Raw genomic sequence first — 26,815 nt, 5'->3', positions numbered from 1 at the left:
TTTTCCACCTTCATTTTTTTTATGTTCAGTCTCCACTCTCACAATTAGTGAATTTCATTCCTATATCTGTTGTTTGTATCTGATTCCAAACAGTCTATATTGAACGTTTGAGGGGCATGTTTCCACTTGAAGACTTCTAATTGTTCATTCTGTTGATGGTGAAATTTTTGTTTTGATTAAAAAAAAAAAACAACAGTGTTTTAGGTAGATCAGGCCATCCTAGAACTCACCCTCAGCCAAGGATGATCTTTGAATTTGAACATACACTCACAATGAGATACATCTTGGCCCCTAATGTTAAAAGTGGTGGAACCCTTAGGGAAGCTCTGGCAGTCTCAACAACTTAAATCCAGAGGTATAGCCCACCATGCATGTTAGAGATGCATGGAGATGAAAAACTTATATGGGGAGTTAAGCCTCATATTGGTAAAAAGAAAAATAAAGGGGACCCAAAAACCTTGAGTTCATCTCCGAGGAGCTGGCATGATCCTTAGGTTTGAATAGTTGAAGAACTGGAGGAAAGTGTAAGAAGTAAGCATATGAAGTGGTTCTCGTCGAGATGTGGCCCAATTTGGCCTTGTCAAGATGTGGCCCAATTTGGCCTCGTCATAGCTTAGTTCCTCCAAAGCAGCCCAATACATTGGTTTTAAATCACCCTCATCACTGGAAAGGACCAATTTGTTACCTACAAGATGAGCCCTTCTGTTCTGGGGTACAGCTTTACACTTACACATAATTGCTCTCATCTGCAAAGGAAGAAGGGTACACTATGAGTTTTTCTTCTTGCTGGTATCCAAGGCAACTACAGGTGTAGGACAATCACCTTCTCTTTGTGCCTCCAGCCTTGAAGGAAGATGACTTATGATAGGTAGGCAGACACTCCTGGAGTGATTAGCATTCTTATTCAGAGTCAAGCAGGAGTCTGACTCTGAAGAGAGAGATGCTAAGTGCTGGCAAGCTGCCAAACTTTGGTCCTGCATTTGTACAAGTTGGAGTATCAAGAAAGGAGTCAATGTCTTTCAGCCAAAGTGCTGTATAAGTGCCTGCAGCATTCTTCTCCTGGGCTTCTTACCCAGTCTTTGTAATGAGAAATTATTGACTGCCCTTCCCCAAGTTTCCTCTATTGTTAATGGTTCTGTGACATAAGTTCTTCCCCACGTACTCAGTTATTCTGGATGCAGTTAGATATTCCAGTGGCTTCTATCAATCTGCTTCAGTTTGTGATGCTAGACTCATTTAGATCTTTCTCGTGTCATTCAAGTACTTTATAAGCAAGTCAAAATAGTCAAATCTATATTCATCAAGTTCCTTACAATCTCTTAATACACAAACTTATATACACTACTCTTCAAGCATGAAACCACAATATTTTCTTTTTTTTCAGTTATTTTGATTGAATTCCTCTTTGGTGCCTACCATAAGCTTCTTTCTTCCCCTTACCAACTGGCTTTAATTAATCTACAAATCATGTAGATGTGTTTGAAAACTCTGCCTTTCTTCATCCCCAGAGATAGAACACAAGACTCCCATTTGAACCCAAATTCTACCCCATGTTTGTAGCTAATTAGCTTTATCAAGTTACTTAACTTCTCTGGGTCTCAATTTTCTCACTGTAACGTGACGATGGTAATAATTTATACATTAGTGGCTTCTTGAGAGAATTAAAAGTTAATGCATATGAACCGTGGTGATGCATCTGACTTCCTGACTTGACAATGTTTTTAATGACTTCTTTTTGTTTGTGGGAAGAACTGCAAATGTCTCCATATAGCTTGCAAGGCTCCTGAAACCTAGCCTTTGTCCATTGTTATTGCCATGGGAACCTTTGGGCTTTTTGCTTGATTATGGGGAATTGTTTTCATTTCCCTCAATAATCAGTTACACTGTATGGAAGGCAGAACACTGCATGCCTGCTTCCTTGGCCAGTGTTGAAACTCAGTTTGGAAATGCCCGTCTTTGCAGAGCTTTTCTGATAGTCTTTATACCTCTTCCTATTGTTACAGTGCTTGCCATCTTGGATTTTAATTTCCTGTTTAATTGTCTGCCCTGCCTATATTATATCATAGAGGGAAGGGAGAACAGCTGTCAGTTTTTTGCTGCCTTCTAATCAATTGCAACATTGAAGGTGCTCAATTAATATTTGTTGAATTAATTTGAGTCTGTAACAAGGTGAGAGTCAAGTCCATAGCTGTATTTAATTTCTGTGATATAACACAGCACTCAGTCATTTGCTTTGACAGCACTCAGTCATTTCATCCTAAATTAAAGTACACTTTTAAAGCAATGCAATCAAATGGTACCTTGAAAACAATCTTTTTTTTTCTTTCCAACAAGGGCTCTCATTAACTGTCTCTTCTACAGAATTCTAGTTTTGTGTTCTGTTAAAGGTTCTTATTACTATATTAAGGTCAGTTGTGTTATACAATCTAATTTTAATTAAGACTTGAAAATGCCAATACTTCAATGTAATATAAAAGGGAGTTCAGGGATTAGTCATTTTTATACGCTTAATAATATTAAATGACAGTGGTTATAAAATGAACCTTTGGTTTATTGATCAGATGTGTAAATATCAGTCACTCAACTTGACTTCTAATAAAAACCTGCAAGTTATAAACTGTTTTGAAGACTTTTTGAGCATCTGACCTTTAAAATTTTGATTTGAATCAATATCTAAATCCAGATTGAATCACAATGTGTCCTATTCAGTTATGATTTAAAACTTTTGCTTTATTTTATTCTCAGCTGATGAACTTCATATCAAGAAGCAAAAACGAAAAAACAAAGAAAATTGCCTTTAATTTTTAAAATTATAAATAAATATAGAGCATATTTATATCAGTGTATGAATGAACTTATATAGTGAAATATCTCATCAAGGATGATGTGCATATCATTTTAGAAATGCCCCTCAATAATTTAGTCCTGTTCAAACATCAAAAAGTATATTAAAACAAATGGAATTGGCCATTACATCACTAATGTGTCTAATGTCACTGAGTGAGCTAACACTGAGTTAACCACAATGTTTGTAGCATCTGACATTGACCACTATGCTGTAATTCGGAACACAGCTATATATGTCAAACAAGTACACTGGGTGAGAGAAAGCACACAGAATTCTTGAGGCTTTTTTTTCTTCCCCAGTACATTCCAAGATTGAGATAGGAGAAAAGTTTAAGCATGAATATAAGTATTATGAAGAAGAGAGCATTATTTTTATTTCTTTAATCATTCCATTGGTTTACATCTCAAATGATATCCCACTGTTACCCTTCCACACCCTCCCATCCCATATCTACCCTCTTCTCCCTCACCTTTGCCTCTATGAGGGTGCTCCCCTACCCGCACACCCTCTCCCACCCCACCACTCCAGCATCCCACTCTGCTGGGGCATCAAACCTCCACAGGACCAAGGGCTTCCCCTCTCATTGATGTCAGACAAGGCCATCCTCTGCTATCTGGAACTGTGGACTGCTCCTTATACACTCTTTGGTGTATACACTCTTTGGTGGTCTATTCCCTGGGAGCACTGGGTGGTCTGGCCAGCTGATATTGTTCCTCCTATGGGGTTGCAATCACCACTCTGCTCCTCCAGTCCTTCCTCCAGCTCGCCCACCTAGTCCCAGAGCTCAGTCTGATGGTTGGCTCCAGGCATCCACATCTGCACTGGTCAGTTGCTGGCCCTCCCTCCCAAGGAACAGCCACACCAGGTTCCTGTCAGCGAGTTCCTCTTGGCAATGGCGACAATGTCAGGTTTGGTGTCTGCAGAGAGGATGGATCCCTAGGTGGGGCAGTCAGTCCCCAGATGTCTCTTCCTTCAGTCTCTGCTCCATTTTTTTTGTCCCTAGGAATATATCATTATTGTTGTGCACAATTATGATAAATATTGATATCATATCCCTTCCCTTCCCTCCCCTCCCCTCCCCTCCCCTTTCCTCCCCTCTCCTCCCCTCCCCTCTCCTCCCCTCCCCTCCCCTCCCCTCCCCTTCCCTTCCCTTCCCAGAATGTTTTTACATTCAGGAGGATCTCAAAAAAACAGATGTTGACATAAGGAGTTAAACATTATTCATATTGATATAATTATTTCGTGGAATGAGTGTTTTTTGCATCTGGGGCTGTGCACAACATGCGCCTAGTGTCTTCAGAGGCCAGGAAAAGGTATTGAATTCCCTGGAATTAGAGTTAGACAGTTGGGAGTTCTCATTTGGTTTCTAGGTCTTGAATCCAGATCCTGTAGAAGATCAGGGAAGTTCTCTTAAATGATCCCAGCAATAGGAGTGAAATATTACTTTGATTGATAATCAGTTTTTCCAAGGAGGTCTGCGATTTCCTCCTTTAAATTTGTGTACTATTTTAGAATACCTACTCTTGAATTTCAAATGCACTGAACATCACTAATCTGTCAGCTCATCCTTGTCCTCAATTTGGCTTAAGCCAAGCAAATATAATTTTTTTCTTCACTCAAATGCAATACATTCTGGTCTTTTCTTTTCTCTTGAACATTTCTAACAAGGATCTATGACTTGCTGTGCCTTTTGCTGCTGATGTTTAGCTCTCTTGTGTGCTGGTCTTATACCTTGGAGCAACCAAAGCACAGAGGCAAAGGTTCCTGCTTTTCTTCTCGGTCCTAACCTGACTTCATTTGTGGCACGTCCCATTTGTTACCGCCTTAATGAATTGCATGAAATCTGACTGTAACCTTTAAAATTTTGATTTGAATCTAGATCTAAATCCAGATTGGAGCATAATGGTCACCTGTTCCAGTCATGATTTTAAATGTATGCCTGTTTTATCTTCAACTGCTAAATTTTACATTATTGTAGTTGAACCAGTTTGAACATATCCCTATCTAGTTTACAAATGAATGAGACTCAGACTGTGGGTGTTTTATTTGGCTTTGGCAATTACTGGGGGGAGGGAGGGTAAATCCTAATCTGCATTTCTAACTGCTGGACTGGCTACTTCTCCATTGGTGCACCCCAAATATGTGCTGTTTCTCTTGGCCGTGTGTTCAGGGTTCATTTCTTCTCATGGGTGTTTTCTCCCCCCTCTCTTACCCTTCTTCTTTCTTCAGTCTGCAACCCTCCAACCAGGTAACTCAAAACCTGTAATTGGCTGTACTGTTTTTATATTTAACCAATAGGTTTGAATTGAGGAACAGCGCTTGCACAACAAAAGCTGGTAAACATGGTAACTCACTGGTAGGTAACTAGGCCTCCAGGTGCAGAATTTAGCCTTGCAATACATAACAAAAGACCAAACCTCAACAATCACCTTCCCCATTTTTGTCTAAATAAACAGCTTCTTTACCTTAAAATAATAAACAATATAGCACCCATTGTACAAGTTATGTCTGGCTCTTTCTCCAAATCCTATGCTTCAGAAATAAGGTTCAGACTCAAAATATATTTACAAATTCCTTACTATATATCTAGGTCCATCTCTGACTAGACCATAATTATAATAACCCATTTATTTTCACCTACATTCTGCCATGTGGCTGGTTACCTGTGCTCTGTTATGTGCCTGTCTCCTCACATCTTCCTAGGCAAATCTCTGTGCCTGGCTCAATTCCAGAATTCTTTCTGTCTCCCAGACATCCTACCTTCTATTTTACCCTTTTCTATAGGCCATATGTTTTTTTAAATGACAGGTGATACGTCCATACAATACACAAAATAGTCTATCTACAACATTGCAAAAGTAAAAACTAAAGAATAATCAAAGAAAATAATTATGTTGTTCACTATATGTTGGCTTGCATTCACCATGGGAATGTGTAGTGCACATTTTTTTCCTCCTGAATTCCAACTCTTTCTTCAGTTCCCTCCAACTCACAGTGTTTACCTTCAAAACCATGGGGATATTTGCCCCTTTATTCTTCCAGAAGACATATCAAAAAGCTATACAAATAAAAAAGGATGCTTTTAGTTTTCTTATTGTTTCTTATTGTCATTAGTTATTTCCTAATAAAAGTCAGTTATGCTAGCCTAATTGCTACTAATATATTCTGTGGAAGCATATCTTTTCTAAAGCACATCATCTAGTGAGAAAGGAAGTTAAAAATACAGAAAACTTTGGTAAACATGAATAAGTTTGAAATGAAGTCTGCTGTAATGTGAATGTTTCCATCTTCTCCTAAGTCATATCTTGAAATTCTCTGCCCATTGTTGTGGTATCCAAAAGGGGAGTATCTGGAATAGGATTAGGTTGAGACTAAGGAACCTTCAAGAATGGCATCAGTGCCTTATGAAAGATTGCCAAATTCATTTCTCTCATCCACCATGTAAGGATAAACAGGGGCTTCCCTTGACACTGAGTCTGCAAGTGCCTTGATTATCTAATTCACAACCATAGGAACTATAAATAATACATTTTAAATTCATATACAACGTGGTTTATAGCAACTCAAACATAGTAAGATGCCATTGTCCTGTTGAATGTCTCGAAATAAGAAGTCTTGAAATATATCTATTTAAGGTATGTTACCCGTTATATTCTATTTTGCTGTTTGATTCAGAAATTCAATGCCTTTAGAGTGTTTTTTTTTTTGCCCCCACACATATGAAATGGAAAATTGGCTAAATTATGAACTTTTGCTGTATGCCATACACTCAGAAAATGGTGACTGAACATTATTTTTGGCCCTTATAAGTGATTCCTAGAGCAATTCTTGTAAAGATTCCTTTCTTTCCAGTGGGAGGAATAAAATAACCATAGATGTAAATGAATATACGAGACACTCTTAGGGAGTGATACATGATATAAAGAAAACAGAACAGGTTCACTGTGGAAGAAAAATAGAATAACTTTTAGTGAATGAAACCTGAGCTAAAAACTGATGGAACTCGTGATTTAAAAGCTTGTATTAGAAAATTCCAAGAGTTCTAATGTATTCGACTTCTCACAAGTGTTTCCTGTCACTTGTTGGCGTTTGTGGCTTTCAAGTGGAGGTAGAAGGGCCCATGAGTTCCCTCCCCATCTGGTTCTGCTTACTTTCCAGCCTGGGAACTACTGCTCACCTGGGTAAGATGGCCCACTCCTGGTTCCCACCATTGACTCTGTTGGGTAGTCGCTAAGAAATCTTAGACTGTTTCACAAGCAGATACTCTTGGAATTATTACAGCAGTTGTCACTGCAAAAATATAATAGTTGTTTTCCCCCAAAGTCTTTCACAGTAGTTTTATCAAATAAATAAAGCTTCCAATTCAAAATATAGATAGTAGAATTATAAAATGTCCTTAGCAATGTACCACAATTACGTGGCATGCCTAAAAATAGTCAAATGAGCCAGACAGTGGACTGCATGTCTTTAACCCTAGCACTGGGGAGGCAGAGGCAGGTGAATTTCGAAGTTTCAGACTGGTCTATAGAGTAAATTCCAGGACAGTCTTGGTTACACTGAGCATCTCTGTCTCAAAAACACAAAATAAATAAATAGTTAAATGAAAATGTCTATTGTCTAAATTAAATAACAAGAGTTCAATTTTGTATGATGTCAACATACACATAGAAAAAATTTTATCTCTGGTACTCACATATCTTTAAATTACATGTGAGCTATTTCACTTATATTTTGTACAAATGGTGCAATATTTATAGAGTCTAATGGGGCAACTATAAAATGAGAAATGCAGTATCCATCATTGTCTTCTCCTAATCCAATATATAGTAAGACTTACTTTGTTGAGTAGCTTTATTTTATCAATTTGGTAGAAAGTATTATTTATTCTCAGCCACACCAATATTTTGTGGTAGACTTGAATGAACTTTTCTAGTGCCCATCTTCCATTCAGGGTAAAGCTGTTGTAAAAAGGTACATTAATTTATATTTGGTTTCTGGCAAGGTCAGCATTGATTATAATCAACGTCTTCAAATTTTATAATACAATCTAGTAATTTCCCCCTTCCAGGATTCAATGTAAAGTCCTATGAAATGGTGAGAATAAAAGCTTCTATAAGATAAAGCTAGGGCAACCTTATTTTCTTCAAACTTAGAATATAAATGTTCAGCTAAAAAAATTAAAGAAAAATTAGTAAGTATTGTTGTACCTTGAAGTTCAAGAATCTCCTCCAAGTTTAAAGAAGGCTAGTGTATATTAACCATCAGTTAGTGTTTAAACTACAACTATAAGCTTGATTCTATGAAAACTGAGAAGTAGAAATCAACCCCAATTTTAAAACAACAAAAACCGTCTGGTGTTTAGATGCTATCATTTATGATAAAATAACAAGTATATAAATATTCTAAGAAAATCAAATATCTATGTTCTTTTTCATTACAGAATTGTGGCTATTTAACTGACTTTCGTTTAAATGGCAACAAGTATTCCATCCGTTTTTAGAAAACTTAACCGGTATTAACTAGAAAACTGCTACAGTAGATGTTGCTGTGCTGTTTGACCCGTAGAAGGGTCAACATGCCTGCACTGCTGTGCTCTTATGCCTTTTAAATTTTCATAGGTCACCACTCTCTTGTTCTTGAAGCCATCAAGTCATGTATTCATTAGGAGTTATGTCTTGTAAGATGTTAAATTTTTAAGACAACATTGCAAGCCTGGCAGAGGTGCACTCCTTTAATGCCAGGACTTGGGAGGCAGAGGCAGGTAGATCTCTGAATGCCAGGCCGGCAAAGGGAGTCTCAGCCAGGACTACACAGAGAAACCCTGTCTTGGAAAAATAAACAAAATAATAAACAAACAAAACCAAACAAACAAACAAAATCAGTCTATATTGCAGAAGACTTATTCCTTCTAAGTCTCATTATCATGTGGTTGTTATAGCAACCGAAGGATCAACCTTCGCTTACACTTACTCACTGGAAACTCCTTCCCCTCTTCTCCCCCTCACATATGGCATGACATGAAAGTATCTATGAAAGTATCTATAAGAGTGAACTATACTTATTTCTGGTTTGGTCGTAAGGTACAAGAAGAACTACTTCCCATTTCCAGTGTTAGCAATATGGTTCCAAGTTTCCTACTCAGATACATAAGCCAAGGAGACTCCATCAGTCTTTCCAATCATTAGTAGGTGGTTGATTTCCTTTTTTTTTTCTTTGACAATTTCACGCACACACAAACATGCCTGAGCACATGTTCATATATACATGCATGTGCATACTCTCTCTCTTTCTCTCTGTCTCTGTCTCTCTCTGTCTCTGTGTCTCTGTCTCTGTCTCTGTCTCTCTCTCTCTCTCTCTCTCTCTCTCTTACACACACACACACACACACACACACACACACACACACACACACACACCCTGATATATCTCCCTTACCTCCTCCCCTAAGCCTTGGTATTTCTCCCTCATATCCATCAACCCTGCCTCATACTTAATATTGCCTTTTGAATATCATGACTGTTGTGTTTCTTGTGTGAAGCATGGATTTTAATGAGGGCCATCTGTGCGACCGTTGGACTGGAACAGTCTAGAAGAGTTTGTAGGTACATAGCTGAAAGCAGTGACTAGCATCTCTTAAAGATTGTTTTAAAAATATTATTAACTCATCAAGAAAAAACTTACTCTGTTCTTCTTTAGAAAATTTGCAAATTATTTATATCTCTTAAATTTTAATTAAATACATCTCTAAAGGCTACACCATGCCTAGGAAGATAAGATTGCTGAAATGTATTCAAAATTTGTACTTATGAAAATATTTCATCTTACAGTTCTTTAATTGCAAAACAAAGATTACTGGGCAGTAATTGGCATTAATCAAAAGACACAGATTTTAGTTAAAGTGGTCTTTTGTACACAGGCTCCGAGTCTACTGCTTCTCACAGATTTTATGTTACTGTTGATTTTTCATAATAGAGCCTCTTGAGTTCCTGTGTATTTCTTTAATCTGTAATAAGGCATAGTTTTATCCTTTCATCACCAATTTAGATAGGTTTTATTTCTTTTTTCTTGTCTAATTGCTCTGGTTATAGCCTCAAATAATTATTTTGAGTAGAAGCACCTACAGTAGGCCTCTTTGGTTTACGTTTGACCTTAAAAGCCACAATTTCAAATTTATTGATTTGTTCATCATGTTAGTGGAGGGATTTTCTTGTATGACCTTTATTATTTTTAGGTCATTTCATTTTATCCTTGGTTAGCTGGTGGCTTTTAATCATGAAAAGTGCTGAATTGTGTTAAATGCTTCTCCTTCATTTATTGAAATAATAAGGTGACATTATCCTTTATTTTAAGGGAGTAAGTACACCACATCCATTTATTTTATGTGTTGAACTATCTTTTCATCTCAGAAATAAATTACATTTGGTTATAATAGATGGTTCTTTTAATGTGCTATTGAGTTTGGTTTGCTGGCCTTTTGTTGAGGAATTATGCATCCACACTCATCAGGGATAGGACTGGTAGTTTTATGTCCTGTGCAGCTTTGTCGGGCTTTTGTATCAGAACAGAAATGCTCACTCATAAAATGTATTTGGAAGCATTCCCTCCTCTTGAACCTTTTGGAACAGCTCGAGAAGAATTGCTATTAATTCTTTAAATGTCTGGTTGAATTTGCTAGTGAAGCCATCTGTTCCTGGGCTTTCATTGTGGGGAGGATTGGATTACTGATCTCTAGACTCATCTATGCACTTTCTCGGCTTAATCATTGGATTTTGAAACATGTTATTTATAGGATTGCTGGGATGCGTTTTTAAAGATGGTCATTCTGTTCGTTTTTCCACTTTTTATCATTTAGCAGTTTTTATATTAACTAAAACCAACAAAGGACAGAATAGAAATACTATAATATTCTCAGTACCCATTCCTTAAGGTAAGATTAAAATACTCCATGTCAGATTATTTTGTGACTGCTGAAGTCATTAACAGTGAAGATGGGTACACCAATTTCAAGACAAGGGATACTTTCAATTCTTTGTGGAACTTTACTGAGCATTGCTGATGAATTCTGGGGAACATCTAATCTTAGGATAAATGGTCCCTTCACTCGGCAGCTCCATATTTGCTGTTTGACTGTTTGGCTTCAGAAATACCTAAACCTTCATTTCTTGTTTTATCTACTGGTGCCTGATTTCTGGCATGTCCTGTTGGCATTACTCCCATGGAATACTTCCTGGAAAGCAGCTAATGCTGTTGTGGTTTGGAAATGTTTTGTGTGACTCTCACGTCATACTTCAACCCTGAAAAGCACGACAGAGCCAAGCACACAAGGCAAATGCATTCACTCACAGGTCATTTTTGGTGGTCCGTGACGTGTGTATGCTTATGTTTATTAATGCAAAGTACACAAGATGTAAGGCTATTTTACTTAAAAGTCTAATGATGTCATTTTGACCAGAAGTTGGGGTAGCTTTGAAAATATCAAGGAAAAAAAACCCAACTTTATCAAGAGGCAAATTAGTTTTTGAAGCTGGTGTTAATTGGCAGCCAAGGTGTTTCATTATGAAGCTGAATCTTTAACAGTTGTTACTTAGTTCCTATGAAAACACCAGGCAGAAGAAAACCCAGCAGTTTAGAGGATCTGACTCCCATCTGAGCCAATCCCTTTGCCAATGTGTCAGTAATGTGCATCCTGTTTTAAAACTCTCGTGTGCTGCCTAGAGACTGTGTCTACGCTGGCTGTTTAGTTGCCTTTCTATCTGCATTGGAGGCATACTTCATAATGAATGGGTTCAGGGATGATCACTTTCAAACTGCAGGTGTTGTATTTTTCTATTTTGCTGGTTTCTGTGTTTGAATGAAACCCAAGCCTTCATGGGAGAACTGTTTTCCTTTTGCAACCTACCACATAAAGGAAACCACAGGGGATATATAAATGGTAGCTACAGAGATTATTCTTCTGCATGCAGCAATGAGAAATGTGGTACTTTGTCTCTATGTGTGGATGTACCTACTGCTGACTTTGTAAAGAAAACAGAAACACCTCAGGGCCACAGGTAATGATGTCCAACTGTTTACTCTCTTCCCGAGAGGTAAACAGTGTTAGGGTTTCACACTACACAACATATTCAGAGTGACTGATGATATAAATGCTTTGATACTTTCTCCATTCTGACATTTTCATAGCTGGCTGAGAGCCAGGGAGGAGGTGAGAATAAGACAAAGGGGAAAACGTTTGCTTCACGAGTCCACAACCTGTAGGCAACAAGTCCCTGCCATCCCCTATGTGTAGTCATCCATTCGGTCTTTGCTGTGGTCAACCTCTGGGTTTTCGGAGCTGTATGGTACAAAGCTATTTTCTGTAGAGAATGCAAACTTGTTGGTTTACATTATGTGCTACTGTTTCCTCAGCCAAATCCCTTAATTATGCGATCATAGTCTTACTGAAGCCTCTGCTGTTGATTCTGAGAAACAAGCATGGTTCTATTTGTTGTTCTTCAAAGGAAGACAACGGCAGGCTTGCAAAGTCTCAGCGAGGGATTTACAGAAACATGATGAATGCTTCTGCCGCAGCATGTCACAGGGGAGGCTGGGACAATAGTGATCTTACGCACACTGCTACTCTTTGCTTGCTGGGCAGCATGTACATCTGGATTCCTGACAGCTACGCGGGTTCACTAGAGACTTGTGCCGTTCTTTTGGTCTCCTCCTAGGCGATGGTGGAGACAGTTAACAACCTCCTTCAGCCACAAGCCTTGAATGCGTGGAGAGACCTGACTACCAGCGATCAACTGCGTGCAGCCACCATGTTGCTCGACACTGTGGAGGAGAGTGCTTTTGTGTTAGCCGATAACCTTTTGAAGACGGACATTGTCAGGGAGAATACAGACAATATCCGTAAGTGACCTTTGCTAAGACAGAAGGTCTAGAGTCACTTGTATAGCAGGAAAAGATAAAAAAAAGCTGACACCCCCAGTCAAGAGCCATGTTTCAGTCTTGTGGATATACTTTATTATATTTTTCAAAGTAGGATAATTTTCAGCAGCAATGAAAAATGTGGTAATTTGTCTCTATGTGTGGATGTACCTACTACCGACTTTGTAAAGAAAACAGAAATACCTCAGGGCCATAGGTAATGATGTCCAACTGTTAAGTCTCTTCCTGAGAGTGTAAGAAGATCAGAATTCATGCATGTTAACATCCATAGGACATTCAATATTCGGTGTATTACCTAGAGATTTCTTCAGCTCACTGAAGTAATTTACTTGTAGAATTCTTATGTATGCATGTATTTATGTAGGTTTTACATTGATTACTACTTTGACCTCCTAATGCAAGAATTATTTGTCTTCTTAGTATGTTTGAGTTATTTATATTCTATAAGAAACAAGTCATTTGACTGATGATGTTAATGCTTGGAAGTTGTATCATCCCTTCGAATAAATATAAATCTGTTTTTATTGTGTTTTAGGATGTAGCTGACAATTTTATTCTAGGAGATTTGATAAAGCTGTTTTATATTTTATTCGATTTGTAGGTAGATCAATATTGATGTGACAGTACATCTCTGGAGTATAAAATAATTTTTATGTAATTCATGAAATATGGAAAACATTTTGAAAATTAACTTAAAAAGCAAAGATCAAAAAGTATAAGGTCTTAGACTTGATTTTAAAGTATTAGGCTTGATTATTATACATTTGAATTCTTTCCATAATTTTTGAACATCTTTTCTTATATATCTTGTAAATAAAGTAAAAACACTAACTATATACTTTTGAACAAATTGATTGCCTTTAACATGACAAATAGACCAAGAAATCTTCAATCCTGTCTATAGAAAGAGTTGAGAGGTTACAGAAATTCTTGTAGCTTCGGCAGATTTCTCACAGAACACTGACACCCCTATGTTATGAACAGAGCTAGAAGTTGCAAGGCTGAGCACAGAAGGAAACCTAGAAGATCTAAAATTTCCAGAAAACACAGGACACGGAAGTACTATCCAGCTTTCAGCAAATACATTAAAGCAAAATGGCCGAAATGGTAAGTTGGAAACAAACTCTAATGCTAGCACACCAATTTTTTGGTGTGCTAAATTTAATTCACTAAAAAATAGTGTAAATGTAGAAGTAACCCCAGGAAGAAAGTGTATTCCTAGCTTCTCCAATCTTAAAAATAATAAAATCTCACAAAGGCAGGAAAAACTTGTTAGGTGGTAAGAAGATGACCTGAGGTAGGACTAACTTAATCAGAACTGTTGCTTCATATAGAGAAAATAGCTTTGAAGAGATAGTTCAGTGGTTAAGAGCACTGACTACTCTCCAGAGGTCCTGAGTTCAGTTCCCAGAAACCACATGGTGGCTCACAACCATCTGTTATAAGATCTGATGCCCTCTTCTGCTGTGTCTGAAGACATCTACAGTGTACTCACAGAAATAAAAAAATAAATCTTAATAAAAATAAAGAAAATGGATTTTCTTAATCCTATCAACCACTTTAATGCACTGTCATCAGAATAAAATATAGTCAAGGCACTAGAAATCATTTAAAAGGAAACGTAGAATTCATTATTGTGCTGCCAGCTGGACTAGGTCTGACATGTCTGAAGCAGTGGTAAGATTGTAGACATAGAAACAGATCCTTACATCTACTTCCTTTCTGGTTCTACAAGTCCTGCTCCATTTATTTAACTTTAACTTCATTTCCCATCCTTCCTAGACAGAACTCTCACCAGTTTGTTTCTAGTAACACAGGGACTAAAACCACCTGACCGAGGGAGTCCTGCCCCTGCCTGTCTTATTTGTACCACTTCATATCTTTTCTCTCTCGTGACCTGTGATCATGCTAAATAGTTTGAATTATGTTCATCATCCAAAGCATACATGGTCCTGCAGCAGGGCTTGTCTTTTCATGGTAGCTTCTCTATCATCCCATTTTATCTTCCTTTTATTGAAATTAGTTTTCTCTTTTACATAAAAGATCCTGATTCTGGATTCTTCTCTATCTGCTCCTTCCAGATCCATCCCCTTTCTGTCTGTCATTACAAAATATATAGGCTTCTAAGGGACATTAATAAAATGAAACAAAATAAAACAAAAACTACCACATTCTAATAGGATAAATCCAACAAACAGAAGGATGGATAAGCGCCTAGGAGAAAGTACCAGAGACCCTCTCATTCTCACACTCAGGAATCCAATAAGAACACTAAGCTAGAAGCCACAGTATGTATGCAAAGGGCCTGTAAGGTAAAAGAGAGAAACAATGTACACATAAAACAAAATAAAAATAAAAATAAAAGATTGACCTCACACAATAACACACACAAAAAACCCCCAAAACCAAACCAAAACAAAAAGGCTTTGGCATGAGTTGAATTGTGAGACAAGGAAACCACAATGGTGCCATTGACTTTATTTTCAATTGGCCATCTACTACTGGGCATGAAGTCTGCACATGAGAAGTTTATTTCCCCTGTGAGATTCCTTTGGGAAAACCTAAATTTTCATTTGCTAGTCGTTATCCATTGGAGAGAGCTTCTGGTAAAGGGATGGAGGTATGTGTCCACTTCTGCTCTCTGCTCTAAGACCCATCTGGTGCAGACTATTGCAGACAGTGCGCACACTGCCTTGGTCATAACAGTTCTACTTAATGCCCAGGGGCATGATGCCATTCCATCTTATAAGAACAAGAAGTAATGAGGACATTAACAAAACACGAACCTCTAAATCAACAGGAACAAAGCCCATAGGACCTCATAGGAACAATGCTTCAATAATACACAGTATAGCCTTCAAGCATCCTAAATTTTATCCTAGATATCGAAGGATAGCCTTTTCTCTACTGTAACTGATAAGTGTTCAGTGAACTGCTATTATTTGGATTTGGTGTGCTACAAGATATAGGTAAACATAAGAATCCCCGCTTTCTTCATATAGCTTCTATTACAACCTCATTGTAAGATTATTAAAAAGACAATGGATGCAAAGAAACAACAGCTTACCACATAACACAAAAACTTCTGGAATGTCTCTGGGTACAGTAACCCTGCTACTGCAGCCACTTATATCATGGGGTCACTGGTACCTGTCTGAATCTGAAGTCATCATATCTGATTCAATGTGTCTGCCTGGAGTGCTCATAGAAGTTGTTTGCAGTGCTGGTTGGGAAAACAAGCCTGTGTATATGTTCTATATATAAATTCCCCAAATAGGGAATTTCATAAACATATAAAAAACATAAACATAAACAAAAAACAAAAAACAAAACAAAAAAAGGCTTTGGCATGAGTTTCATTGTAAGACAAGGAAACCCCAATGGTGCCATTGACTTTATTTTCCATTGGCCATCTACTATTGGGCATGAAGTCTGCACATAAATATATAAATATATTTATATAAGGCATTCACGGTCATATAAGGCATTCATACCTCTTTAACTCCCCCTTCACACACACACACACACACACACACACACACACGCTTCTCATTTAACACATAAACTTTTTCTTTTTCTTTTTGGCCTTGAGATTTAAAGACAGAGACTTTGCCTTTCTCATCTTCATAACTGGAGTGATCAGGGTAGCATCTGTTTCTTGCCCAACTCTGCCTTCATAATAGAATTAAGACATAGGGTTTGACTTTTACCATGAAAGTAATGATAAAAATGAAAACAAAAGGGGGGAAATGTAAACATTAAAAATTATCATAATTAGAGAATTATCCCAAAGAATCATAAGGTAGAAGGACTTTGTGACTTTGTGGAAATGGTGTCCTAAAAAGAAAATGATTATTGAGTTCTTAGACAAATAAAAACAATTAGTGTCCTTACTTAAAAAATAATCCACTGTAGTATGATTAAAACACAATGAAATATATCCATGTGAGAGTTTACTTTAAGAAATCTGACAGTTATATTTACCTTCACAGATAACACATAAAATAGAAAGATAAACAACTTAGAAACTAAATGTTTCCTATTACCTGTCACTTTCCATTGTGCTACTTACTGGTCTTGCCTTCTAAAGAAATATCTTTATTATCATTCTGTTTTTATACTTCATATTGCTAAAATCACCCAGTACAAACTATTTTCTGCCTAGATTGAGTAATCCAAAAAGTCACGTTGAGATTCAGTCATATTTTCCATTTATTAATATCTCATGCTGTATTGACACCTAGTATATTCTATTATTGTGATGTATTTATTCTTTTCTTTGATTTCTTTCAAGATAGAAGCTATGATCAATAAGGATTCTGTAAAAAGTCTCATGCAAATTGTTTTCTTTGTGGTAAATGTTCTCACTTATCCAGGAAGGGTCAATATGAATGCAGCTTTATAAAAAATGTCAGAGTGTTTCCAAGTCACTGCAAAATTTTGTCTTCCCATCAGTAGGGTACAAGGATTTGAACTGTATCAAGCCCATATAAACATTAGGATCAAGTTGGTATAAAATAGTATTGCAAAAGTAGTTTTATCATTTTGTTTCTTTAATCGCTAATGATTCCAACTACCTTTTTTTTTTTTTAAATAGAAATGGCTTTTGTTGTATTTTTCCTTAAATTGTCCATTAATATCGCTGGGTAATCTTAGGTGTCTTATATTACTGTACTGTTGACAAGCATGGATGCTCTGTCTATTCCAGAATCCCATATTCCCTAGTCTGTGGTTTCATATTTTTTTCTTAATGTTATATTTTAATAAGTTCAAAATTTTAACTTTGTTGAAGTTCTGTTTTTCAATTTTTATGGTTAGGGTTTTTGAAGCTATGCACATTATTTTTCTTCAGAATATAAGGAGATGATCTTCATCTTGTTCTTTGTGGTTCTGGATTCTGGTTCTGGCTCTAGGAAGCATCTTGAATTTAGTTTCAAGTACACAGTGAGACAGGATTTCAGACTCAGATTCAGTGCTTAAAGAAATTATATATAGTGATCTCAACTGAGTAATTCAATTTCCCTTTCCTCATCAGATGCTCAGTACTTTGGTACCAAGCAAATGAATGTTTGGTTTTATGTCTGTGAATGTGTATTATATTATCTTGTCCATACTATCTAACTAGTATTGCGAACTCTAGCGGAGTATAGAAACATAATCTGTTCCTTCCAATTTCTAACTCATATTTGCATTTATTTTAGGAGAGATTAGAGTGGCCTTTGTCCTGTATAATAATCTGGGTCCTTATTTGTCTACGGAGAATGCCAGTATGAAGTTGGGCACAGAAGCTATGTCCACAAATCACTCGGTTATCGTCAATTCCCCTGTTATTACAGCAGCAATAAATAAGGAATTCAGTAATAAAGTGTATTTGGCTGATCCTGTGGTATTTACTGTTAAACATATCAAGGTAAGAAAACGACATGTTTCCTTGTCTATTTCATTTATGCTTGTTGTGGATGAATATTATATATATTAATTTTCTTTTAATATTTATCTATTATCTAACATAGAATATATCATTAATGAGTGCAGACATGGTTGTTTTCTGAAAAACATACCAGAAAAACATAGGCCAGAAAAAGAAATAAAGCCTGTCTTTATATGAAATATGCTAATTTTTCCCTATAGAAATGATATTGCCCCTAGATGTAATATATAATACAATATTATATATATTGTAAATATATAAATATACACCACACAGTTTTTAAAAGAGCTTGTAGTGTACTATATTGAACTGGACAGTATTTCATATGCTGTTATATACACAATCTTGTCTGGGTCTAAAGATCTATTTTTGTACATATACAAATCTGGAAGTTGTAAATGTAAGGAAAAGACCATCGTTTTACAATTTTTTTCCCAACAATAGTGTTAGTAACATCATTGTGGTATGAACAGCTTTGGAAAATAGTAATCTCACTTCTAGTCAGACAGAATAAATACCCGGTATTCAATTTCACTTCAAATTGATGAGAGCCACTTAATATGAAAGTACTGAACACAGCTCTGTAAGGATTACAGCAGAGCATGGGGCTGTGCTGTCAGTAAAGAAAGGACCTACTTCATTTACTCCATTGTAAAATAGTTATTGCCTTTATTGATCTTTTTCCACCATAGCAGTCAGAAGAAAATTTCAACCCTAACTGTTCATTTTGGAGCTATTCCAAGCGCACAATGACAGGTTATTGGTCAACACAAGGCTGTCGACTCCTGACCACCAACAAGACACATACTACCTGCTCCTGTAACCACCTCACCAACTTTGCGGTTTTGATGGCGCATGTGGAGGTTAAGGTAAGATATACCATAAAGCAGGAATGCTCTGACGTACAACCAGGCTTGTACCTCTAAATATCCTGAGTTGTACAAGTCAATTCTTTCCTAAAAATTCTAGCCAGGGTCTCTCATATTTCAGCCATATGCTTTTGGATGGTTCTGATAACTGCTTCTTTTCTTTTACCAATATAAAAATCATAAAATCAGAGTTTGCTCAATACATTTCCCTGTAGCCTCCCTGATTTTAATTTAGACAAATAAGTGTTATACCATAACCCCATGGACAGTGTAAGAGGGACTGGCTAATGGATGCCGAAACTGGATACCTTGAAGATGGCACACTGTCAATCTGATTCCTGGAAAAATAACGCAAGCAAGTGGTACACAGAGTATAATGGAACAGAGGAATTGGCGTACTGCAGTCCAGGAGAATGGACATCCCATTCCAGTCAACGAATCCCAGTTGGAAACTGGCTAAGATGGCTGTGTCTGTATCTTTCTGGCATGACAGGATTTTTCTACATAGAAAGTTATGAAAAGAGAAATAGGAATTTTCAATGGAAGAGAGAAGACCAAGTGGGGTTTAGCATATCCTCTAACACAGAAGGACTGTCAGTCTGTACGCAGAAGTGTTAGACCCTAAAGTTCAGAGATTGGAGATCTCTATTTTTTTTCAAACAAGATACTTTGAGAATGACTAGGAATCCTAGTGTCTTGCTTCTCTAAACATGTTGGTTCAATTGGCCTGAATCAATATCTGAGTTGATTATCCCTGTTGATTATAATCAATAAATATTGGGAGAGAAGAGCTAGGTTGTGTTGTTTATGTGACTCAAAAAATATAAAAGCCAGACAGTTTTTGGACAAAATATTTAGTGAAAAATACATTTTTCTATATATAATAGTCATAAACTAAATTAATATTTAATATCTTATTTTATAACCTATAACTTTTCAAATATTTTATGCATTAAATATAATAAAATAATAAAATGTTATATATTAAAATTATTAGTCTCAAATCATACAGTATATCATATTTGCTTTACTATTTTAGAGTTTTGTTTACTTCTGTCTTATGTGGTCAGATTTATGATTATGTGTATGTCTGCGGCACATATGTGCAGAGCCCCAGAGGCCAGAAGAAGCCTTAAAATCCTTTATAACTGGAGTTATTAGATGCTTCTTTCTTCATGTAGGTGCTGGAAATTGAACATTGGTTTTCTAAGAGAACCATAGGTGCTCTTGACCACTGAGCCCTTTCTACACACACACACACACACACACACACACTGCATGAGATTAGAATATAATCTTATATAGTTAATAAAATAGTTTTCTTTGTTAGGGCGAAATATATATTGTGTCAACATTTAAACCTTTGTTTTCCTAACATATCATATTAGAGTACCTAATCATAATTTTAATAGACACTGAATTTTTAAAAACATAAGTACTAAAAACTTAAATTGGCTATAACAATGACTGAATGTACTTTCATAAATTTTCATAAATTTTTCCTATTATATAAAACTTACTCAGCTATGCAACTTTAAGAATTGATAGATGATATATTTTAAGGCAAATTACTTCGTAGGTTGAATACAATTTGAAATAATACATATTTTTATCCAGTTTAACTATTCAATTCAGGACAATTTTGTTGATGTACAATGTAATAAAGCACAAAATAAATGAGGCCATCAATAAATGCAAGAAATGTATGGTTTTCCATAGAGGAAGCAAACACATATACAGTTTCATCATATTACAGAAGAGATTAGAGTGAAATTTTTGCAGTGTTCTATGGACATATTGAATATATAAAGATGGGAAAATTTCCTAGATTAGAGTTGATAGGTTATAAGATTTCTATTAAGAAATTAGTGAATTAACTGGGAAAATTGTAAAGAATATCCCAAAAGAAGACATATGAAGAAACTCACAAAAAAGTTAAATATGATGGTTGAGAATCCTATGAAAAATATGCAGAGTATCCATGTAAAAAATATTGCACCACATACAACATGGCTGCCCAGCATCTGGAGAGGAAGACTTCAGTAGTGACGTGACTAAGTCCAAAGAACTTAACATTCATACCTAAGGACTGGGGTCTGAACACATACCCGCATACTACATGACCTATGAAATTCAAACTGATTAACCACATTTAACTGTCACAACAAGGGGAGGCACACAAAACCTGAACTCAGAATTCTTACAATCACCTGAGTTCTACAGAAATGCGGCACTGTGGTATGCATCATCTAACGGCAGCCCATTACCCTTGAAATCTCTGAGACCTCAATTAGAGTTCTCTTTATAGCACTTCAGAGTATACATAGAGAGTGAGTCTACAAGCACTTTAAGCACAGCTACCTATCTAGAAAGTTATGGCAACAGAATGGTTTCCATTTTTGCACAGATGCTCCCCGAAACCAGTTGTGGAAAGAGTTAGACTATCAAAATGGCGGCACACAGTTTGGTAGTACTAGTAAAAGAAGTCTGTCACCGTGGGTGTGTGTGTGCAAGGAAAATATATATTTTAGCTAGACCTAGAACACAAAAGAACACATAAAATGTATTACCTTAGTTATATGCTCTGAGAGATAAATTAGCAATTACATACTTGTGAAATTTCATCTCCATGACGTCAGTAAGAATGGAACAGCTATTAATGTTCGATACGTTTTAGAAATTAAAAACTCTGGCAGAAGGTTTGCATACATCATGCCAAGGATGCAAGTAATTTCCTGCTGCACAGATTTTTTTGTTGTTGTTAGAATTTAGAAAAAGATGGCACAGGTATCCTTGAAGAAGATGGGATCTGCATCCAGCTGGCAACACAAAAATAAAATGCTGTTTCAACACAGTTTAGATTCTGGTTTTCAAGGGACTGCAAGGCTTATTTTGTTGAAGCATTTCAAACTGATTGAGTTTAGCAGGATTGGCCACATTGACAAATGATAGATTTAATTCTGGAATGTGTTAGTCGGGCTCTTGGATCCTACATTTCAAACAGCCAAGGCATTAAATTCTGAAAAAATGGATCAAATGTAGGCAACAACAAAATACCATTTTGGGGGACTCAGTTCATTTCCTAACAGCTACTCTCCAATCCATTTTAAAAGAATCACAACTGTGACCACTATTGTGTGTCAACTAGAGACAAAATAGATGGGAATCAATACCTTCCTTTAGTAATCACTCACACAGAATGTTTCATGTGTGTCTTGAGTCACAGTCTCCAGTGATTACCCCAGTCAGCTCCATTTTGGTCCCGGAACATAAGTTTGGCACTTTAGTGATTAGAGGAGACCTGAAAATACTGGGCCTAGTAACTGCTAGAATCCTAAAATGAAATGCATTAACAAATTTGCATTAAACTTCCATTGAAATAGAATAATTTATTTGTACATAATGAGAGATACAGTGACCAGTTAGACCACATGTATTTGTATATACTAGTTACCCCTTTTTAATGTCTCAGTAACGTTTATATACAGTTAAGAATATTAGATTATATGAGATTATTTGTTTGACAATTTTGAAAAGAAAGAAAGAGTTGACAGGATAGTTTTGATGTTTATTGATACCAAATCTTGATATTTGTTTTCATTCTGGGATTCTACTGAGCACTGAACTGCCCTTATCCATGTCTGTCTGCTTAGCTATCTATATGAGTTCTGTCCATTGGTCTCATTTATGAGTTGTCCCTACTTTTAGAAACACTTGTTTTCTTTTTTATTGGTTTTCCACATTTTGAGGATGGTAGTAATATAGTTATCATAAGGTTATTGTTGTACCTTCTAATGTACTACATGTTCTATATTCATGTAACTGCCTGATTCCCGCTTATCCTATGCATTACCAAACACCAGTGATTAGGTTTCTAATTCTGGCCCTCAAGGCCTTACATTTTTTGAGGAGCTTGGGGATAAGCAGAAGGGTATGGAAGTGAGGCTGTGGTACTGAGGATTATTTTATTTCATATAATAATATTTATTTATTTATTTATTTATTTATTTATTTATTTATTTTGTTTCTTTCTTTTTTATTAGATATTTTCTTTATTTACATTTCAAATGCTATCCCGTTTCCTGGTTTCCCCTCGAAAAACACCCTATCCAATCCCTCCTCCCCCTACTCACCAACTCACTTACTCTCTCTACCCTGCCCTGTCATTCCCCTATACTGGGGCATCCAGCCTTCTCAGGACCAAGGGCCTCTCCTCTCTTTGATGACCAACAAGGCCATTCTCTGTTTTACTTCCATTTGGTCTGTGAGTTGAATCTTGGGTATTCCAAACTTTTGGGCTAATATCCACTTATCAGTGACTTCATACCGTTTGTGTTCTTCTGTGACTGAGTTATATCACTCAGGATGCAATTTCTAGATCCATCCATTTGCCTGTGAATTTCATGAAGTCGTTGTTTTTAATAGCTAAATAGTGAACTGTGTAAATGTACTATGTTTTCTGTATCCATTCCTCCTCCATTTAGGGACATCTGGGTTCTTTCCAGATTCTGGCTATTATAAATATGGCTGCTATAAACATAGTGGAACATGTGTTCTTATTACATGTTGGAGTATCTTTTGGGTATATATGATATAGCTGGGTCCTCAGGTAGTACTGTGTACAGTTTTATGAGAAACCACCAGACTAATTTCTAGAGTTGTTGTACCAGTTTGGAATCCCACCAGAAATGGAGGACTGTTCCTCTTCTTCCATAACTTCACCAGTATCTGCTGTCACATGAGTTTTTGATTTTAGCCATTCTGACTGGTGTGAGGTAGAATCTCAGGGTTGTTTTGATTTGCATTTCCCTGATGACTAAGGAGGTTGAACATTTCTTTAGGTGCTTTTCGGCCATTCAAATTTCCTGGTACTGAGGATTATTGAGACCCATCTTTTGATGTAGAGATGTAGAGGAAGATGATGGATCTGCCCATTCTTGTTCAGAAAGGGCTTTTTTTTTTTATGAGTGCCTTTCTTTTCTTTTCTTTTTTTTATTCGATATATTTTTTATTTACATTTCAAATGATTTCCCCTTTTCTAGTCCCCCACTCCCCGAAAGTCCCGTAAGCCCCCTTCTCTCCCCCTGTCCTCCCACCCACCCCTTCCCACTTCCCCGTTCTGGTTTTGCTGAATACTTCTTCACCGAGTCTTTCCAGAAAAAGGGGCCACTCCTCCTTTCTTCTTGTACCTCATTTGATGTGTGGATTATGTTTTGGGTATTTCAGTTTTCCAGGCTAATATCCACTTATTAGTGAGTGCATACCATGATTCACCTTTTGAGTCTGGGTTACCTCAATTAGTATGATGTTCTTATTAATGAAACGTCTTGATCTGTAGGAGGAATGTGATGTGGTTAGCTAGGTGATGTGTGGAGAATGAGTTGGCCATATTCTTGTAACGTTTCCATTACTTTATCTGAGTACAACACTCTTTTGTTTCTTTCTTTCTTCAGCATCTGGATTTATTTAGCTTTCTTTCCTGGTTGTTCCTCACCTGCATGCCCTCTCATCATCACTTGGGCCAAATGTAGTATAGTAAATCACTGCTTTTCCCCCTAGCTGACCTCATGTAGTCATATGATTTTAAACATCAGTTACCAATTGCTAGGTTTCAATGTTCATTTCTAGACTCATAGATCTAACTAGTGACTCGACATAACTACAGGTATTTCTTGATTTGGGTTGTAATCAAATCCCAATTCTGTCATTGTAAGTTAAAATGCCATAAGTCATAAATGGATTCAGTATATGGAGCAAACCAAAGTTTTAATCCCAGCTTCGTTTAGTTTAAATGCTCTTAGTACACATATTTCTCTGCAATTTCATAAAATCACCTATACAAAGTCTATTTTAGAGTGACATGCAGACTGTCATATAATTTATTGAATACTGTAGTGAAAATGTAAAATGGAATGTTTACACGTGCCCAGGAGACAGAGGTGGGCATTTCAAAGATATAATGAGTTTTGAATACAAAACATGATATACAAAACAGCTTACTCATGAAGTATGTGAAGTATAGGTTGATTACTCTCTTGAAGACATGGCTGATATTTATTTGCAGCTTATTGCTACCAGTACCCTTATACAACTTGTTACACTAAAATTCAAAATTGAAGGGTGGTTTTATTCCCAATAAAATTCTGGTTTTGTACCATCCTATTCAAAGTATTCTAGGTTAAGCCATTATCAGTCAAACTACCATACATTGAGAAGAATCTGCATTAAGCCTTATGTAACAAGGATCACCATTCTCCCACAAAGTTCTCTCCCTCCATTTTATTAAATGAATATGTTGCCTTGCTGAGAGTACCATTCCATTACCACATACCAACTTCGATTTTCTTCTTCTTTTTTTTATTCGATATAATTTATTTACATTTCAAATGATTTCCCCTTTTCTAGCCCCCCCACTCCCCGAAAGTCCCGTAAGCCCCCTTCTCTTCCCCTGTCCTCCCTCCCACCCCTTCCCACTTCCCCGTTCTGGTTTTGCCGAATACTGTTTCACTGAGTCTTTCCAGAACCAGGGGCCACTCCTCCTTTCTTCTTGTATCTCATTTGATGTGTGGATTATGTTTTGGGTATTCCAGTTTTCTAGGTTAATAACCACTTATTAGTGAGTGCATACCATGATTCACCTTTTGAGTCTGGGTTACCTCACTTAGTATGATGTTCTCTAGCTCCATCCATTTGCCTAAGAATTTCATGAATTCATTGTTTCTAACGGCTGAATAGTACTCCATTGTGTAGATATACCACATTTTTTGCATCCACTCTTCTGTTGAGGGATACCTGGGTTCTTTCCAGCATCTGGCAATTATAAATAGGGCTGCTATGAACATAGTAGAGCATGTATCCTTATTACATGGTGGGGAATCCTCTGGATATATGCCCAGGAGTGGTATAGCAGGATCTTCTGGAAGTGAGGTGCCCAGTTTTCGGAGGAACCGCCAGACTGATTTCCAGAGTGGTTGTACCAATTTGCAACCCCACCAGCAGTGGAGGAGTGTTCCTCTTTCTCCACATCCTCTCCAACACCTGCTGTCTCCTGAATTTTTAATCTTAGCCATTCTGACTGGTGTAAGATGAAAACTTAGGGTTGTTTTGATTTGCATTTCCCTAATGACTAATGAAGTTGAGCATTTTTTAAGATGCTTCTCTGCCATCCGAAGTTCTTCAGGTGAGAATTCTTTGTTTAACTCTGTACCCCATTTTTTAATAGGGTTGTTCGGTTTTCTGGAGTCTAACTTCTTGAGTTCTTTATATATATTGGATATTAGCCCTCTATCTGATGTAGGATTGGTGAAGATCTTTTCCCAATTTGTTGGTTGCCGATTTGTCCTCTTGATGGTGTCCTTTGCCTTACAGAAACTCTGTAACCTTATGAGGTCCCATTTGTCAATTCTTGCTCTTAGAGCATACGCTATTGATGTTCTGTTCAGAAACTTTCTCCCTGTACCGATGTCCTCAAGGGTCTTCCCCAGTTTCTTTTCTATTAGCTTCAGAGTGTCTGGCTTTATGTGGAGGTCCTTGATCCATTTGGATTTGAGCTTAGTACAAGGAGACAAGGATGGATCAATTCGCATTCTTCTGCATGCTGACCTCCAGTTGAACCAGCACCATTTGTTGAAAAGGCTATCTTTTTTCCATTGGATGTTTTCAGCCTCTTTGTCGAGGATCAAGTGGCCATAGGTGTGTGGGTTCATTTCTGGATCTTCAATCCTGTTCCATTGATCC

At 36.9% G+C, this 26,815-nt stretch overlaps 1 protein-coding gene across 1 annotated transcript in view; it reads left to right on the top strand.

The window, feature by feature from the left end:
* Adgrl3 (adhesion G protein-coupled receptor L3) overlaps window positions 1-26,815 on the top strand; it is a 465,758-nt gene that overhangs the window by 343,548 nt on the left and 95,395 nt on the right. The window contains exons 11-14 of the mRNA XM_052199002.1: window positions 12,556-12,739; window positions 13,763-13,885; window positions 17,980-18,188; window positions 18,902-19,078. Coding sequence (XP_052054962.1) covers window positions 12,556-12,739; window positions 13,763-13,885; window positions 17,980-18,188; window positions 18,902-19,078 — 693 coding nt within the window. The remainder of the gene's footprint in view (window positions 1-12,555; window positions 12,740-13,762; window positions 13,886-17,979; window positions 18,189-18,901; window positions 19,079-26,815) is intronic.

Source organism: Apodemus sylvaticus, chromosome 11, assembly GCF_947179515.1.
Source record: "Apodemus sylvaticus chromosome 11, mApoSyl1.1, whole genome shotgun sequence".
In the NCBI taxonomy this organism is placed as follows: Eukaryota; Metazoa; Chordata; class Mammalia; order Rodentia; family Muridae; genus Apodemus; species Apodemus sylvaticus.
The sequence above is the reverse complement of the archived record's forward strand: the minus strand, read 5'-3'. Positions and strand labels throughout refer to the sequence as shown.